The sequence below is a fragment of the Pagrus major genome, chromosome 23 (genome assembly GCF_040436345.1).
Source record: "Pagrus major chromosome 23, Pma_NU_1.0".
Taxonomy (NCBI): domain Eukaryota; kingdom Metazoa; phylum Chordata; class Actinopteri; order Spariformes; family Sparidae; genus Pagrus; species Pagrus major.
Genome location: NC_133237.1, coordinates 5,510,618 through 5,528,495, shown reverse-complemented (window position 1 = coordinate 5,528,495; position 17,878 = coordinate 5,510,618). Strand labels below are relative to the sequence as shown.

The 17,878-nt window shown below is 42.4% G+C and overlaps 1 protein-coding gene across 1 annotated transcript; it reads left to right on the top strand.

Moving 5' to 3' along the window:
- The first annotated feature begins 8,540 nt into the window (after positions 1-8,540).
- Positions 8,541-16,856, top strand: rad23aa (RAD23 homolog A, nucleotide excision repair protein a). Its single transcript, XM_073494633.1, has 9 exons — positions 8,541-8,762; positions 9,649-9,810; positions 9,978-10,204; positions 10,904-10,947; positions 12,812-12,939; positions 13,895-13,985; positions 15,358-15,488; positions 15,721-15,882; positions 16,008-16,856. Exons 1-9 carry the CDS (start codon positions 8,697-8,699, stop codon positions 16,119-16,121), a joined length of 1,125 nt encoding a protein of 374 aa, XP_073350734.1. The 5' UTR covers positions 8,541-8,696; the 3' UTR covers positions 16,122-16,856.
- The last annotated feature ends 1,022 nt before the right edge of the window (positions 16,857-17,878 follow it).

Genomic DNA, 17,878 nt, shown 5'->3' with positions numbered 1-17,878 from the left:
ATCATCGCTCATCTATCTCGCTGCTCTCGTCCTCACATCTCTGTCTTCCTTCCTTCCTCCACTTTTTGAAATCCCTCGTCTTCCTCTGCCCATTTGATGTCACTCCATGTACGTATAAATTAAAAGATATGCTTCTCGCTCCCTCCCTCCTCTCTGCCTGCCTGTGTCGGGAGATATGGGTCACTCAGGGGGCAAACTTCATTTCCGTAAATGAGGACAGAAAAAGAAATCCTGACACACTAGTTAGTTAACAGCACGCTGCCCCTATGTCACCCGAGCACGCACACACACGCAGAGCGAGCCGGGACCTGTTTGTAGAGCTAATTAGCATTGACTCTCTCCGCGTGCCAGTGTGTGAGTGTGTATACGTGCACGAGTGTGTGCACAGCTGGGATAGGGTTGTGCTCCGTGGCCCAGTTTTGGCTGAATAAGGGAGAATACTGTAAGACCGATAAAGAGACAGGAGTTCGGAAGGACAGATATAGATAGAAGTGAGAAAAGGAGAGGGAGGGAGAGAGAGATGTTGACAACTGAAACACCCCACTCCCCTGCGACTTCCCTGTGTGTGATCATTCACATTTGTATGTGTGTGTGTGTTCTTTTTGCGCCCAAGTCTGTGTTTTTTCCTCTGTGGTGTCATTACCGGTTGTCCCGCTCTCAGGGGAGTCCATGTTTACCCAGCATGCTCTCTGAGCTGTCACCGCGGGAGTCGTGCATCCGTCATCGCCACGGCAACCAACAGACGCACCGAGCCTGCCTCGATGTCACCTTCAAACGCAGCCTGTTCAGCATATTACACATTTGTCAGGTGACAGCTGAGCGGAAGCTGAACTGAAATGTTGACTCCTTAAAGTCAAACTGAATTATTTTGGCAGCATCAAAAGGTTTCTTCTGAAGAAATAAAGAAGCTGAAAGATTTAAAGTACGTGGTAAATGCTGCAGTGTACAGGATTACTTTCATTTCTTGGACATTTACAAATTGTTTCCGGTCCAGTCTCATTTTTTTATACACAGCCAATGATGAGCCTGATTAGAAACTTGGAGCTCAAATGTTTGATAAAAAATGTAACAGGTTGCACACACGGACTAGTAACAGCCAGGTGTAATAGCAAAGCTGAATTAACTAAATGCTAAAACTTGCTTTCTTATATGTTCCATTCAGAATTAATAGTAAAACAAATAATATGGAATATGGTCGATCTGACAGGGAACTGGAAAGTTAAATAACATTCAAACACCCAAAACTCTACCAATACTGTATATAGTCTGATATTGGCCTTTCACAGTTATATCTGTCTGATATTCAACAATATGTCATGTGTCATGAAGTGTTTGACAACCATATTTAAGATGTGATTGAAAATATCAATCAATTAAATATCAACATTGGAATTTTTTTCCTACCATAGATCAGCATCAGCTCCCCAAATAAAAAAAAATAAAAAAATATATCACCAAAATAAAACAACATACATCAAATGACATAAGGTTATAATGTGTAATGACTAAATAAGCAGGGCTTAGCTGTCAATCATGACGTCACGTTTAGTCGACTTTCTATACCATTAAATAACTAATCAAAACCAAACATGTACAAAAAATGAACATTTGAACTTATATCAGCGTGCTAAAGACGACCTAAACTCTGAGCTTTTAGTTTGGCCCGTGTCCCATCTGCTTACATAGAGGCGGCAGGATTTATGACCTGTACTGCAGCACAGCAAGGATTCACTTTTTTTGGAGCTGTCACGTCGTCCATCTTCATGCACAGTGAACGGGCTGAGCTGAACGCTAATGTTAACGTGCTAATAGTCTCACACTGACACTGTAAACTGCTGATGTTTTGCAGGATTAATTCTTACCATGTTCACCATCTTAGTTTTTAATTGCTAACATCTATTTATTAGCGCTTAAGTACAGCTATGGCTGATGGGAATGTCATTCATTTTGTAGGTATTTGGTCACAAACAAAATAAATTTTGATCTTATGATGACACGAGGGATCACTGAGGTCATTAGGCTCACTAGCAAAAACATTTCTTAAGTTTTAAGTTTGCAATCTGATTTAGCAATGAACTTGCTTGAAACTAGCTGGCAATCATTTGGTAAGAAATTAGCAAAGGATTTATAAACCGATGAGTCCAGGACTCTAAATCTGGGTGACCATGGTTCAACTTCACTCATGTTCATACAGAATGGCAGAAGAACTAAGAAGTAAATGCTGTTTTGGGGGATTTTGCATGTTTTCACCTATTTAACCGGAAGAAGTGGAGAGGAGAGGAACATGTGGGCGCATCTTGCTTGATATTGTCTTTCTTCCAGTAAATCCCCTCTGAAACAGGGTGTAGGAACAATACAGGACATGTGAGTTTTTAAACCGAACGATACAGTGCTATTATTAGTTGGAGTTGGAGTGCAGCAGCCATTCCAAAGAATACACTGTTTACCAAGAAGTGACAGAAATATACAAAAGCAACATAAATACATGACTTCACAGAGCGTGAGTGTGTGAAGAGTGTAGGCCTTATGGGTCTCAAAAGTCTCATATTAACAAGAATCCCTGTGGGTTGCAGGCATGACTCACTCATTGCACTGGTGACAGCGCCGTCACACACACACACATACACACACATGCGCGTGCACAGAACAGTGTGACATATCGTGGCTATGCAGATGATACAGTGCTGTGGGGGTGTTCCTGAAGAATAGAAGGATTTCTCTCAGAGGACAACAGAGAGGAGGAGGAGGAGTGACACACTCGGTAGTTCCTCTGCCAGCTACACCCCAATTAAAAGTTATTTTGGACACAATTGTTTGTTTTCTCTTTTTTGGATGTGTGTTCGTGTGCATATGTGTGTCACATGAAGTAATTTACCGTATCTGTGCAGTTCCTGTTAAGTGATATACGGAGGCCGTAAAGTTGCACCACAGATCTGGCGCCATCATGAATATCCAGTGGAGAATTGGCTTTGTGGCGTGAGAGTTTGTTCGACTGTTATTTTTAAACAGAAAACAATTGGAAAGTGCTCAGAAAAATGGCAAAAGCAAAAAAAAATAAAAAATGTAGCAGTACTCAGTGGCTTTTTTGTGAGGGAGTAGAAATTATTCCCGAAGGTTTAGCGAGCCAAGATATGACAGCTTTGATGCCTGAGCTTCTCACAACTAAGGGACTTTATGTTCCCAGCAACAACAAAAACACATATGGAGAAAGTGCCACTTAAGGATGTTGTTGTGGTAGCGAGAGGTGGAAATTATGGATCACTTTGCTGGTTTAAACCGTGTCATTTGGTTCAGTTAAAAGATTTGTAGTCACTGTAGCTTTTTCAGTTTTTTTTTCTAAGCTAAGCCAACATATCACTGTTCAAGTAAACTACGTCAGTAACAGACTATCACTGTTCACAATGCCCAGTAATAATCTGACACAGTCCTCTGCAAAACCACAACCTGTCACTTTTACACTGGTTATCTCAGCTGAGCATAAAAGTTACAAACGAGGCCTGGAAACAAAAACACAAAGTCTTCGGTGGAGTCTCGTGGTGACGGCAAGACCTTTTTACACGACACAGTACTTAAACTGGCAATAGATAACTTTTTCGCTTTATCGTAACATTATGAAGTAAGTGTTGATTGCACAATGTAATGTAACCGGTTCCCTATAAACCTCTCTTTCTCTGTAAGCCACCGGGCAAGAAATCTCCCAGGAAAATGAAAACTGACTGATGATCCAGTAAGGCTGGCAGCCTGGCACCATTTCTACTTGCTTTCATGTCCCCGTTTTAGACTAAATAAATGGATAAACTCAGATTTTGTCCTGTGTTGTTAGTCGTTACTGCTCGGCAGAAAACAGAAAGCAGTTGTCTTTGTGACAGCGGCCCAACAATAAAACCACTTGGAAATGCTAGGGGGGCGTCTGTTTCTACTTTAAATACACACCTGCCTTCCTCAGTGTCGCCTCAGGGTTTAACAGAAAGGAGGACACAGCTCACTGATTACACAAAACTGCTCAACAATAAATAATAAGCCTATGGACATTTTGGTCGGTGGAACAAATATTGTTGAGCTACATAAATTAAATAGCCTGACACTAGAGCTCGACCGATACTCAGGGTCGATTTTCTACAATGTAATCTCTAAAAACAAGAGTTGTCCCATCGGGGAACATGTATGCTGATACCTACAAATCTGTGTGATAGGCCAGTACTGGCTGATAATATCGGCCAACCGCTACGCTGTTTGGACGCTACCTGACACTTCTTACAGAATAAACAACAAGGCAGACCACATAGATGTCTGCAGCCACAACCACATATTAACTTAAAGCAAATAGACAGCCTACACAGTTTTTACATACCGTGTAGCACACACACACACACACACACACACACACACACACACACACACACACACACACACACACACACACACACACACACAGACGACGCATGGTTGCTATAGGCAATGGTTGCTGACGTGCGAGTTCAGTGAGTTCAGTAAGTACACAGTACAAGTACACAAAACTGCTCAATTTGGAAAGTGTGACATGACTTGTGTTGTGAATTGGCGCTATAATAAAATAAAGATTGATTGGTTGAAGTAAAAACCTGAGAGCTGTTCTTAAGAGGTGCTGGTAGTTGGATGTGGTCACCTTTGGACAGAGCCAAGATAGCTGTTTCCAGTCTCCATGCTAAACTCAGCCTCGTTAGAAGCCTTGCTTTTAATTCTGTGACTTTGTGACATTACGCTACGTCATACATTTGCATAATTTATGTCTAGCAGCTAGTTTGGCACATAAGAATTGATCTAGCACAGCTGCTCTGTTGTTGTTAGCGGTGCTCAGTATGAGAAAACTGATGTGTTGTTTGAGCACTGAAGCATGAAAACCAATTCTGGTTGTAACCCAAAAAAATTATTAACCTGAAAATGAGCATAATATGTCTCCTTCAATGGGTCAGCAGCCACCTCTGTGCAACAGAACTATCACGTCATGATTTATATGTGGCTTTTGGGGTCTCCACTGCAAAAAAGTACTGATTCTGTCAAAATGAGTGATGATTCAGTGTGTTCAGATCAGTTTAAAGGCAAAGTGCACTGAAAACACTGTTGTTATAAATGACTTTTGCTAGATGACACACCATCTGTATGCTCGGGTCAGACAGAACTAAGCAACTGGTCCAAGGCAGATTTTAATTCACTGATTTTTTTTTTCCACGCTCCCAATCTGTGTCATTGAATACTGAGTATATGCAGATTCTGACGTTTTCCACCATATTACAGCAACAAAACAGACATATAGACACACATTAAGCAGGGCCTTAAGTGACTGAGGCACTGAAGCGCTGAAAAACAAAAAGCCATGCCTACGGTCACAGCACGGCTCTTCAGAAAAGATGGTCTCAGTCAGGACAAAATAAAAGCCTGCAGACAAAAGCACACGCACAAACACAGACATTGTAAGTAGGTCTGTGTTTCGAGCCATATGCCCACGAATGCAGCGGGTCTCAATAAAACATGGTGGCTCGTTGTTAATCTTTAATAGTTCTGTCCTGGAGAATTAACCCAGATGAACACACATTTAGGGCACCATATCCCCCCCCCACACACACACATACAAACACTCTCTCTCACACACACACACCAGACAGACAGATTCACTGTCTCTCGTTCTTCTCCCGCAATCTCTTCCTATTTCCCTCTGTTCCTTACCCTCCCTCCACTTCATGACAATCTCCCATCAGCAGTCCTTCCTCTCTCTCTGCCATCTTTTCCTCACTTTGCTCAGTCCTTTTTTGGCCTTTCCCTACCTCTTCTCCCCTTTCACAAGATCTAGTCTACAAACCAGGATGATCCCCTTAAGAAAAAGATCAAACCAGGTGGTGAAGAAAATGAAGAAACAAAAAATGACCATGCGGAGGAGAGGAAAGGGGGAAGGAGAAAGGAAAAGAGGTCGAGGAGCAACAGGAAGTAGAGAAACAAGAAAGAGACCCTGCTAAAGTTGGCACTGAGCGATGGATCAGGGGCTGATCTGATAAAACATTTATGTCGCAATGCTTGCTGGGAGGTTCGACTGATGGTCAGAGCAGTGTATGTGTGCGTTATTGTGCGTGTGTAATTTGGTGATGTCGCAGGTAGGCTATTATTCTGATGGATTAAATCAGATTATTGCAGCACTCTCACCCAGCAGCTGCCCCAGTGTACAGATGTGTATAGACATGAGGATCTGAACATGTTGTGTCCATTCACCGCATGTCCAACATGTGAAGGCCCAGAGCTTCATTTCATTCCCCGTCTCTGTCCCTCAATGGGAGCGGTTGCATAAATTTGAGTGAGTGAACTCATTCACCTATCCATCCGCCCGTCTAGATATAATACCACCACTCGCTGTTGACAGTGCTCTCCGTTCTCCTGACAGATCCAGTTAAACAAATAACACATCATCCCAAGCAAACACAACCAGCGACATATTGGATTTCATTATGTAGAAAAACGTCTCATTTATTCCTCCTGGCTGTCTACTCAGCCTCTCCTTCAGTCATGCTCTGTGCTGATGACAGCAGTGTCGTCTGTCTCTGAGCAGTCCAGCTCTGCCACCTGCTGGTAGTGTAGGAGAACTGCACAGATAAGGTGTGTGTGAGGGAGCTGGGCGCTAACGAGACAGACAGATCTCCTCCAGATGTAGGCCTATAACTGACTGGACTGCATGTTGAAGCAGTTCAAGGTGCATTACATGCAGAAATTGTAGTGGTGGATAGTAACTAAGTACATTTCCTCACGTACTTTACATTAGTACAAGTTTGAGGTAATAATACTTTACGTGGATTTTTCCATTACTTTATACTTCCTCCACTTTTTACTCCACTATATTTATTTAATACTAGTAACTTTGCAAATTCAAATTATATTTCTGGACATTTCTGGAAAACATTTCTGGAGCTTTACAGCAAATCATCACTGCAGCATTCTCCTAAACAACTGCATAAAAAAAACAAATGTAAAATGGCTCCATATGACGTAATCCAAGTATCCGGAAGGCCCAAGATCTCAAATTAATTTGAACAGATGTTATTTACAACTGTTGTTGTGTGTCTTTTCATATCAGTTTGGGATCTCGGAGCTTCTGGAGACTTGGATTACGCTGGACGAGCTGTATGGAGCCATTTTGCTTTGTTTTTTCAGGTGTTTTGTTACGTTTTGAAAACTAGTCTATAAACTAGTTTATTATGAGAATGTTGAACACTGAAATGTTTTGGGAACTACAAAACTTCAACCAACTTTCACTCAACATGAGTGTGAGTAGATAATGACTGCATTATATCTTTTGGTAGAACTGTTTCCTGAAGTCAAAGACTGGAATACTTCTGATAGGGTGGGTGATAAAGCATAAATGCTGAGCCAGATGTTTGTAGGTGTGGTCTCAAACCTGAAGGACCTCAGCAGCTACAGGCTGGTGGCACTGACAAAGCACCTGATGAAGACCCTGGAGAGGCTGGTCCTTGTCCATCACTGCCCCCTAGTGAGCCCATCAAGGCACCTGCTTCAGTTCGCCTATCAGCCTGGCATCAGGGTGGATGATGCCGTCATCTTCCATCTACACAGAGCTCTCTCTCACCTGGAAAAGCCTGGGAGCACTGTGAGAATCATGTTCTTCAGTGCTTTCAATACCATACAGCCTGTGCTTCTGAGGGATAAGATGGAGCACTCAGGGGTGGACCACCACCTATCATCCTGGACAACCTCACCAACCGACTTCTTAACTTAATCAATGCTCTCTATTTTTGCTATCACCTCTGCTGCTGTTCTAATGCAAATGTCCCTGCTGTGGGACTAATAAAGGATGATCTTATCTAATCTTATCTGCTGATGTCGTCAGTCAGTGGTTAAGACAGGTAGGAATCATAGTGGTTGGTTTGATTTGAAGCTTACAGTTTTGTGTTAAAAAAAAGCTTGTTTGCTTTCTTGCCAACAGTTAGAGAAGATAATACAGCAAGCAGCCAGTTAGCTTAGCTTAACATTAAGACTGGGGGAAACACCTAGCCTCAAGGTCAAGAGTTTAAGGAGTTACTGGTCTCAGCCAAGAGATAGCTCAGCACATGACCCCCATCAAACATCAACCTGACATTGTTTTTTATTGTTTTGTGAACAAATTAAAAGAACAATATGTTGTACCTCTGAACAGAGCAAGCCGGCAGAAAGACAGAATTAACTTTTAGATAGATAGATAGATAGATAGATAGATAGATAGATAGATAGATAGATAGATAGATAGATAACCTTATTAATCCCCAAGGGGAAATTAGGTTATCATAGCAGCAGGTACATTACTGGTCATAATGTGAGATATTTGGAATTCTTATTGCAATTAGTTAATTAAATTATTAATGAATTGTAATATATGATAATCAATAATCAGTGGTTAATTCTCTGTATGGGCCTAAAAGTCAAACATCTCGCATGTTGAGGCACTTTGCTGCCACAGTCGCGTGCAGCACGAGATCTCGTAGCTTCCAGCGGAGCTCTTCTCGCCGCACCACCAACTTGTCACCAAAGATGGCGATTTGCTGAGTGCTCATGGATACACACATTTCTCGGCTAGTTGTTATCTTACCAGAAACGCCAACTTTAAAAACAAATTAACTGCTTCGGCGAGCAACTGTTTCTCCATCTGACGCACATCTGACTCCGCGTCAGCCTCCGCCACCATGCAGATCACGCTCAAAACACTGCAACAGCAGACTATTCAAATTGAGATAGACCCCGAACAAACGGTGAGTGGCTATTAGCTAACTTGCTAACTTTAGCTAACAGTACTAGCTGTGGGACATATGTTTTAACTTTGCGTGTGGACTTACCAGTTCTGCTTGATATTTTCAGTCACAGAACAATGAATGTAGTTTCAGCCAAGGGTGCTCTCTAACCGCACGCGTTAGCTTGTTTGCCAGCCTACATGAAGCGGGTGCTAAACAACGCGAAACCTCACTAGCAAAACGTTAGCCAGTTAGCTAGCTGAGCAGCCCGTCAACAAAGTCATCGCGACGCGACTGAAAACGAATTTCTCATCGTTTCTAGTTTGTGTCGTGATTGCTTTGCTACTACTGCTTCCCAGCAATACCTAATAGCATTTTTAATGTAATGCCGCAACTTCTGTGGTGAACCCAAGCTGCCCAAGACGCTATGAAGGCTAATGCTAACACGTATGACACTGCCAATTACGATTAGCCTTATTGGTAACGTACTAAGAAGCTGGCTAAGTTTGTTAGCATGTATACATTTTTAACATGCAGCTAGCAAGGCCAGCGTAACGCGAACACAAGGCTGGGTTACTCAACTTATTTCAGACACAATACTTATGTTCCTAACGGTACATATCACTTAGATAATTCACTTTCATCTGTGTTAGAGTAAGCACTGTAATGCTGTGTAATAGACTGAATCTGAACGAGTAACTCTTCTTACCTTTGCAAGTCAGCTATGATGCCTGTTAATGACATTGTCATTGGTCAATCTATTAGTACATGGTAGAAAATAGATGTCCTATGACTTGAAGGTCAGAAATCAAAGAGGTGAATGAAAGACTTTAATAATAACTTGTAGAAATGAAAACGATCATTAGGAAGTGCTAACATGTGGATGGTTGGTCTCTCTTTTTTTTAGGTGAAGGCCTTGAAAGAGAAGATAGAGGCAGAAAGAGGAAAAGACAACTTTCCTGTATCTGGGCAGAAGCTGATATATGCTGGAAAAATCCTGCAAGATGACACACCTATTAAGGAGTACAAAATTGATGAGAAGAATTTTGTTGTAGTAATGGTGTCCAAGGTGAGCTCTTTTGTCATAATTGCAGATGACATTGGCTTTTTCCGCTGTTTTGTTGTTTTATTTTAACATTCACTTCTCAGCTGATCTCTTTATCAACAATCGCAGAAGTTAATTTGAATGTTAAGGCGCTCGTCTGACAGCACCTTCTTTTTCGAAACTGTCAAAAGTCTAAGCCTGCAGCTGCCGCCTCGCCTCCAGCCTCAGAAGCCCCCAAGCCCCCTGTACAGGACTCTGGCTCCACGTCAACAGCTGTCCCGGCTGCAACCCCAGCTTCAGCTTCAGCTTCAGCTTCAGCTTCAGCCCCAGCCCCGACCCCCGCAGCTGCCCCCGCTCCCTCCGAGGAGGCCAAAGAGGAGCCAAGTGCCGCAGCCACAGAACCACAACAGCCAGCCAGGTAGAGCCAAATTCAAACCCTTGCTGGCGTAATGCAGAGAGTCGGGGAGTAGGACTTGGAAAATTAATGAACAAGAACATGATATTCGTATGAATTGTAGGGTTTGGTCGTCAATGTGACATGGGCCCCCCACAAAACACATAATGTCCCGGCACTGCGCCCAAATGTACCCTACAAGTTCTGGTATTTTTATGTTTTTATATTTAAAGAAAGAGCGAGTGGCTCACCAACAGATTTCTGAATCTGTCTGTAGATAAATGAGCTGTAACTTAGAAGTGACTTTTGAATATTAACAGAACTGGAAAATTACATAGCAGAGCAGGTTACACAAATCATAATCACGTTTGAATGTAGTTAAGTTTTTTTGTATAATTATTTGGTTAATTCAAATATACGATGAACATAGCTGTTCAGCCTCGCCGCTTTTCCAGTAATAACATTTGATTGCCCGGTCGTGCATGCAGCCCCGCTATACAGGTGCACCATGCTGTTTCACTAGTCGTGCTTTTCCAAGGCGAAGAGTGTCTGCGTGATGTACCGAGTATTTTCATGACAACACAAGTAATCTGTAGCATGTAATTGTATGGATTAGATACTTAATTTCTAAATGAATTTGTCAGCACTGTCTGCTGCTTTCCTTTTCACCTTGGAGCCACACAAATGTTTGTCTGATTTTCCTCTTCACCTTTGTGTTTGCAGCTCCAGCGGCGCGGGTCAGGGCTTGGATGCCTCCTCAGCGCTTGGTAGGTAACGGATGGCTTCTTGCCAGACGCGCATCGTATGCTGTACAAATGCTGTGTGGCTGTAACGGTCTCAGTGCTGCAGTTTGGATATTTACTCACTTTTAACCTTAGTTGTACAATTGACAGTGTGGTCAGTGGTTTCATATTACAGCAGTGATGTTTCTTGGGTATATCAGAGGTTATACTTGCTGTGCCAGAAATGGTGACTGCTATGAGTCAGGGACTTTACAGGCTGCAGTGCAATACATACTGCTCCTATATTTAGGCTGTGACAAAAGTGAGACATCCCTTATTGTGGTGCCGCAGAGAGGACTGGGGATTCCCGATTGGTCCACACATAGATTCTGTACATACTACAGAATGTTTAAGTGCAGGAGTCATGCTTTTATTAAAGTCCATATTGCTGATGGGCTTTTTACTGTGTATGATTTTAAGGGTTTAGACTCAGTTCTTTGTTATTTTTGTGTTTGTCTGATCTTTACACAGAAAGTCATCCCTCACTGGTGATTTAATCCTTAGTTCTATTATATAAACTGCATGGTTGAAGGAATACTCTTCTAGTAATCTATTATAAGTATTAAGCATTATACTACTATTGAAGTGTGAACTCAGTCACTGCGAAAAAATTGGAACTGTTCATAGAAACCAACATGTACCACTTTTCTACAGCAAGCTGCAGTGGCTTCCGTCTCAGGACAAAAGTGCCAAAGGAATAATAAAGAATGTAAATACACAATGCAGAGTTTTAACCATTGACACATAGAGATGTTCCGATACCTGTGCTTCGGGAATCATCAAGTACCTATCTGATACCAGTGTGTGTTTTAAAAAAAAAAAAACAAAGAACAAATGAAGACATGTAGGAATGAACCTTAAAAAACCTTTCAAGCGCAGCCACTTTTTAAATAGAACTGTTTAAAACAGTAGTGCAACAGCAACTTGAATAAATCCAGGAATAAATAATTCCCTTAAAACTTACTTATGGAAGTCGTTTGATTGTAGCACCACACTTTGAAGGGTAAATGTTGATGCCGATACGGTGTCCATCCGGTGTGCAGACTCAGCAATGACATGGGGACACTTCGGGGGTCTAAACATCAGTAGTAAAGCTGATGGCCTGCACATCTTTCAGCCTAAATGAAATGTCATAAAGTTTGGGGAAAGCAGTTTCGTCGTGCCCTTTCGCGTGATGCGTCTTCAAATGTTTATAAGGTTGCTGGTGTTGAAATAGGCAACACTCGGGCTACTCCTCCAAATTACAGCCTTGTATACTGAACATGTCGCTGTGTCACTGGTGGGGTTATCCAGATTAAATATTTCCAAATAGTAACGTGTTGCTAGCTCCAATCTGACTCATGAAATCAACTTCTTCTGCGCCGCTCTAAAAACAGTAGTTGCCAGGGACAGCACAGCTCAACTTCCTGTGTTGGCTTTTAGAGTGGTAAAGAAAAATTGATTTCTGGTGTGTAATGTTAAACAGAGCTAACGGAGCTATCTGGGAAGTAGCAGGTTCCTGTTTCTAATTTATCTGGTATCGGATTGGTCACTTACTCACCGATACCTACAATTTCGGCAGTATCGGCGGCATTTCTGATACAGATATCGGAATTGGAACAACTCTGTTGACACATACGAGTATTTGATGGTCAAATGAAAGATTTTAGGTCAACTAATGCTACATTTAAAACAGGATTTTCGAGAAATCTCTATAAAAGTCCTTCTTACAAGAGGAATAATTAGAAAAAAACATTTTATGGTTGATTTTTATATTCCTGTTGCTCTTCATGCATGAAGGTGTAAATTTGCAAATATACTGCATAAAGTAGTAACACGGTCATCTGTGTGTTTTGTGTTGTGTTTTCAGTGACTGGAGCTGAATATGAGGCCATGCTGAAAGAGATCATGTCTATGGGCTACGAAAGGGAGAGAGTGGTGGCTGCACTACGGGCCAGTTTCAACAACCCCCACAGAGCTGTGGAGTACCTTCTCACTGTGAGTCCCACATACGCAAAATGATATTGGTACCATCTGAAAAGCACTTGTACCTAAACATAAAGTTAGGTCAAGAACTAATTTTCTACCTAAAATATGCACACAGCTCCATTATCAGCATCAGACGAACAGCTCTTTCCCTTCCTGGTATTTTTAAGATATGCTACATAAAATATAACGAGCGTTGTGCCTACTGACCATCATGCCAGTCGGAAATAAACACATACTTTCCTACCCAGAAATACAAAAAAAGACTTGACGTAGCCTACGCTCTTCTCTCTCCAGCACAGTTCCTCTCGCATCTCACAGAGGACCCGCTCCCACCACTCAGCTTTGTGTGTGTGTGCTGCTTTTACTTTGGAGGGGTCACATTTTGGGAATAGGATGGCTAACTAGGCTGGAAAAAAAAACCTGATGAACATGATGTCAATCAGTTTGAGCAGCTTCCTGATACAGTTTCAGTGTAATCAATCTATGGCACACTCTGTTCTTCTTAACCTTTTCTGCACACAGTGAGGGAAATTCATATCATGCACTCCACCCTCAGTGTAGCCTCTAAAATGACTAATTCCCATAAAGTTCAATCAAAACCTGCCTAAAGCGCAAAAAGTGAACATGAGAGCTTTCATCAATTGCTGTTACATTATCCCTCTTTAGTTTTGGCTAAGTGCATCAAATAAACTAGCAACAGACTGTGTGCTATTTTGAGATTACTGAAGACTTCACGAGGCAGTTGTCCACTATGATGGACAGTCCTGCAGAGCCAGACCAAATAAAATGTGTGAGTGTTTTCAAAGTCAATGTTTTGAGTTGTAATTAACAGCTAATAGTTACCAAATGATCATTTGGCGAACTCTAATGGCCCTCACTGTTTTGATCTCTACACGTTCTTTGGCAGCAGGCAAGGAGTGTGTGTTTGTGTGTGTGATTGACAGTGGTATTGTTGTGTTTCCAGGGTATTCCTAGCAGCCCAGTCCAGGAGAGTAATCCTCCAGCACAGGCCCCCGCATCTGGACCCACAGAAGCCCCGGCATCTCTAGCAGAGGGTGAGGCATGCAGCTCATTTTGGTCCAAAAATACACACAGGCGACATTTGTCTCTCTCTCTGCTGCATAATAAATTGAAAAAAAAAGTCCTAGTGGGGTATTATGGTGGATTTGAAATCTGCCTTTAAATCTCTTATAGCTGTAATGTGTGAATTGAAAAAATCCCAAATATATAGAACTCATAGCCTCAAGTGGCATCCATGCATGAAAGAGAACACACAGAGGTGACTCGTACAACTGTTGTCAAAAATCTGATCATTTCAGAGACTATTCCACATGAGACACATTCTCAGATAGCTACAATAAATAAACGTCATACTTAAGGCTCACTGGCTTGTGACTCATTGTATGACTCATTAGTCAGTGAATGTTTTTCTACCGTGGCCATGAGTCAGTTGTTGTTCAACTTGTTAGTTGCCACCACCTTTTGTTGAAATTTCATCATCCAGTGAAGACTTGTTGTGGCCTTTCTGAGTGGATAAGGTCATTTTGTTTACAAGGACACAAGCTGCAAAGATTAGACGTTTACTTGATATTAGAAAATGAGTATTGGTGAATTTCCAGCAAAAATGCGAAAGTTTGTTGTGGAATTTCGGCTCGCTAGACCGCTCAGGAGAGATGAAGAAAACTCAGACACCGCTGACTTACGTTGAAGTAGTTTATAAAACATGGCCATGGAGGAACAAAATAACAGCACAACTGTATGCACAGTGCGTTGCCATGTTAATCATCTCGAGTTTCCCCAATGTTCAGATTATATCTACAGCTCAGAAAGCATCCCTCCCGTACACGGTTATCTGTTTAACAACAAAGAAGGGAAAAGTTGCTGCAGAGCTTCTCACCTCTGGCCAAGTGAGGAATAGAAAGAAAATGCGTAGTCAGTAAGTCTGCTACCCTAGATGGATCAAAGGCCATCCTACGAGTTTACACAAACAACAGCTTTGGTTTGTCAGGGATTTGTTCTGTAGACATATCTACAGCAGCTTCCAACTGCTAAGTTTGCAAAGGCCATGAGAGATATAAACTCATAGATCAGATGCCACTATGCCCTCATCCATACCTTATCGGGCGTAACGTTTATACAGGGTACGTACGACATCCTATCTTGTCTTCTAAATTGAATATTTGGAGGTCTTGGACTGTTGGTCGGACCAAACAAGACATTTGCGGGCCCGCACAGAGCACTGCTGAAACCACAGGGTAGGCTAGGATGAACTGGAAACGCACATTAAGCTCAGTCTGGTCACAGTGGAAGGGAAGAAAATTATTGTTTGCATGGCAAGGTGTTGATGACTAGATATTGATACATTTTCCCTCATACGATTGATCGTTTGCTGTCCTGCTAATGGTTGTTAATGTTGTACGTCACTAGGAGAGAACCCACTTGCATTCCTGCGGACCCAGCCCCAGTTTCTGCACATGAGACAGGCCATCCAGCAGAACCCAGCTCTGCTACCAGCTCTCCTCCAGCAACTAGGCCGGGAGAATCCTCAACTTCTACAGGTGACACACTCTATATACTCGCACCGAGAACTCTACACATGCACACATGAGATTAATGTTAAGTGTTTGGTGTTCATTAATAATCCTGCTTCTCATTTCTGTGGAATGTCTTTGTAGCCACAAGGCAAGCCCAGCTGCATTCAGATGAAGTTTTGTTCATTCATTTGATGGATCGTTATAAGTTTCAGATGATAACCATTCGTCTTCCTTCACATCTGTTCCTCTTCTGCAGCAAATCAGTCAGCACCAGGAGCTGTTCATCCAGATGTTGAACGAGCCAGTGGGAGAGGGGGGAGATCCGCCGGAGGTTGGAGAGTTGGGGGCAGCAGGGGAGGAGGGCGCACCTGTCAACTATATCCAGGTTACACCTCAGGAGAAGGAAGCCATTGAAAGGGTGAGTGATGAGTAAATGATGCAAATGTGTTTTTTCTGTTGTTAAATTAGAAATGAGGCACAGAATGTTTTTAAAGCCTTATTTTCTATCTCCTTCTTTCTCCCTCCTCTTTATCTGTCTAACAGTTAAAAGCATTGGGTTTCCCTGAGGCTCTGGTGATCCAGGCCTACTTTGCCTGCGAGAAGAACGAGAACCTGGCAGCCAACTTTCTCCTCAACCAGCTACTGGAAGATGACTGAACAGCGGAGATCACTGCCTTCGTGTCCCCCCCTCCTACCCCTCCTCTCTTCAGCTCAGCATAAAGACTGCACCCCCAAAATTTACTGTACAGCTACCAACCTCAGCTCAACCCAACAGGAGGGGAGGGGAGGGGAGAGCCAGCAGGGGGGTGCGGGGCGGGGGTGGAACGGGATGGGGAGACGGGGTGGGTTAGGTTACGGTGGGGTTGCACGCTTAAAAGTACACAAAGTGGAGGTTGTGTGCAGGAAGGTCAGACTTGGATTATCGGAGGTCGGGGTGAAAACGTGTGGAAGAAATGATAAAACCCACGTGAATTCCAATGGAATGTGTGGGGTTTGTCTGGGGGAGATCTTTAATTTGATTTTAGACGCGCTTTGTGAACATTAGGGAGGGGGGAGGGGGGCGGAGGGCGGAAGGGTTTGCGATAAGAGTGAGTGCTTGTGTGTGAGTACATGTCTGTGTGCCTGTGCAGATGGATGCGATACAGTTAAGCTGAAAAAGTAATCAATTTGCATTCTCTAAGTTTGTTAATGCTGTAGCGGGATTGTATGGAAGCACATTCTCCTCACTGCACTTCAACAACATTATCAGTGTGTGTAACTGCTTGTATGTACCTGTGTAAGGCTCATGTACGTACATCCAGGAGTGGAATTGGCAGAGGTAGACTGGACCGTGCTGCCCTTTGTATGTGTCTGTTTGGGGGGAAAAATGGGAACTAAACTGACAAATAAGTATCTGGTTATTCTGTTTATTTTGTACCATCCTTCATCTGTCCTCCCACGGTGGCTGCACAGATTGCAGCCAATCAGAATCCCTGCAAATGCTGTGCCTGCCTGTAAAAGTTACTCAAATGTGGATTATTTTTGTCTCTGCTGATAGCTTTTGGTGCTAATGAACACTACCCATAAAAATCCTTTGCAACTTAAAAACACTTTTTAAGATCTAGTACAATAGAGGGAGTAGCTGAAATTGTTTTACGGTCTCATTCAGTTAAGATTCTTACCAGATTTTGATTGTTAGTAGATGCAGCTGTAAGAAAAAGAGGGACACTTTTATTAAGACTGCCCACACTCCTAACTGTATGTTTCTTAAGTTTGCTGGGATTTGACCCACAGTATGTGTGAAGACACATTATACAGGTTAAATGCATAACCAAAATAATAAAATTCCCCCGCCCCCCTTATGTTCATCATATTTGCACATAAATCTGTGTACTGCTCGGTGAGGTCGACACCTCCTGCACGGGGTTTTTACAGTCTCAGGTGTGATTGAGTCATCAGTTTCTCTTTAGGTCATTCCCAGCAGGTGCCGTCAGATACACTAAATACAACTTTCTAGTTATGCGGTTACTATCATACATTGCACTTACATGTCAAGGGTGTCTTGAAAAGCAGTATTTGCCTTGTAACTTTGCTTTCAGACATTTAAAAAGAACTGGAAACCAGATCCAGTCACAATTTCTTTCGAACATACTATACTTTAATCTTCCCAGCCTGTGGAAAATGATCGTTGGAGAGTCAAACCGTTTGATTTGATTGAATCTGACTCCTATTAAAGCTTAAATGAAATTGAGAATTAAAGAAAACTTCTGACTGTCCTCCACTGTATGTCCATTACTGCCCATTAGGCTCAACTTACCATGAGAAGCTTACCCCCACCCCTGACTAACACCTGTGTATTGTACCTTTAATTAGAATAAAGAAAACAAATACAGTGGAACTTTGATAAACTACATCATGAAAACTGAGGTTTAACT

Excerpts from the sequence above, each read along its gene's own strand:
- rad23aa (XM_073494633.1), top strand. The coding sequence starts at position 8,697 with ATGCAGATCACGCTCAAAACACTGCAACAGCAGACTATTCAAATTGAG. Across the intron at positions 8,763-9,648 it reads AGATAGACCCCGAACAAACG|GTGAAGGCCTTGAAAGAGAA; the intron begins GTGAGTGGCTAT and ends TCTTTTTTTTAG. Across the intron at positions 13,986-15,357 it reads CCCGGCATCTCTAGCAGAGG|GAGAGAACCCACTTGCATTC; the intron begins GTGAGGCATGCA and ends GTACGTCACTAG.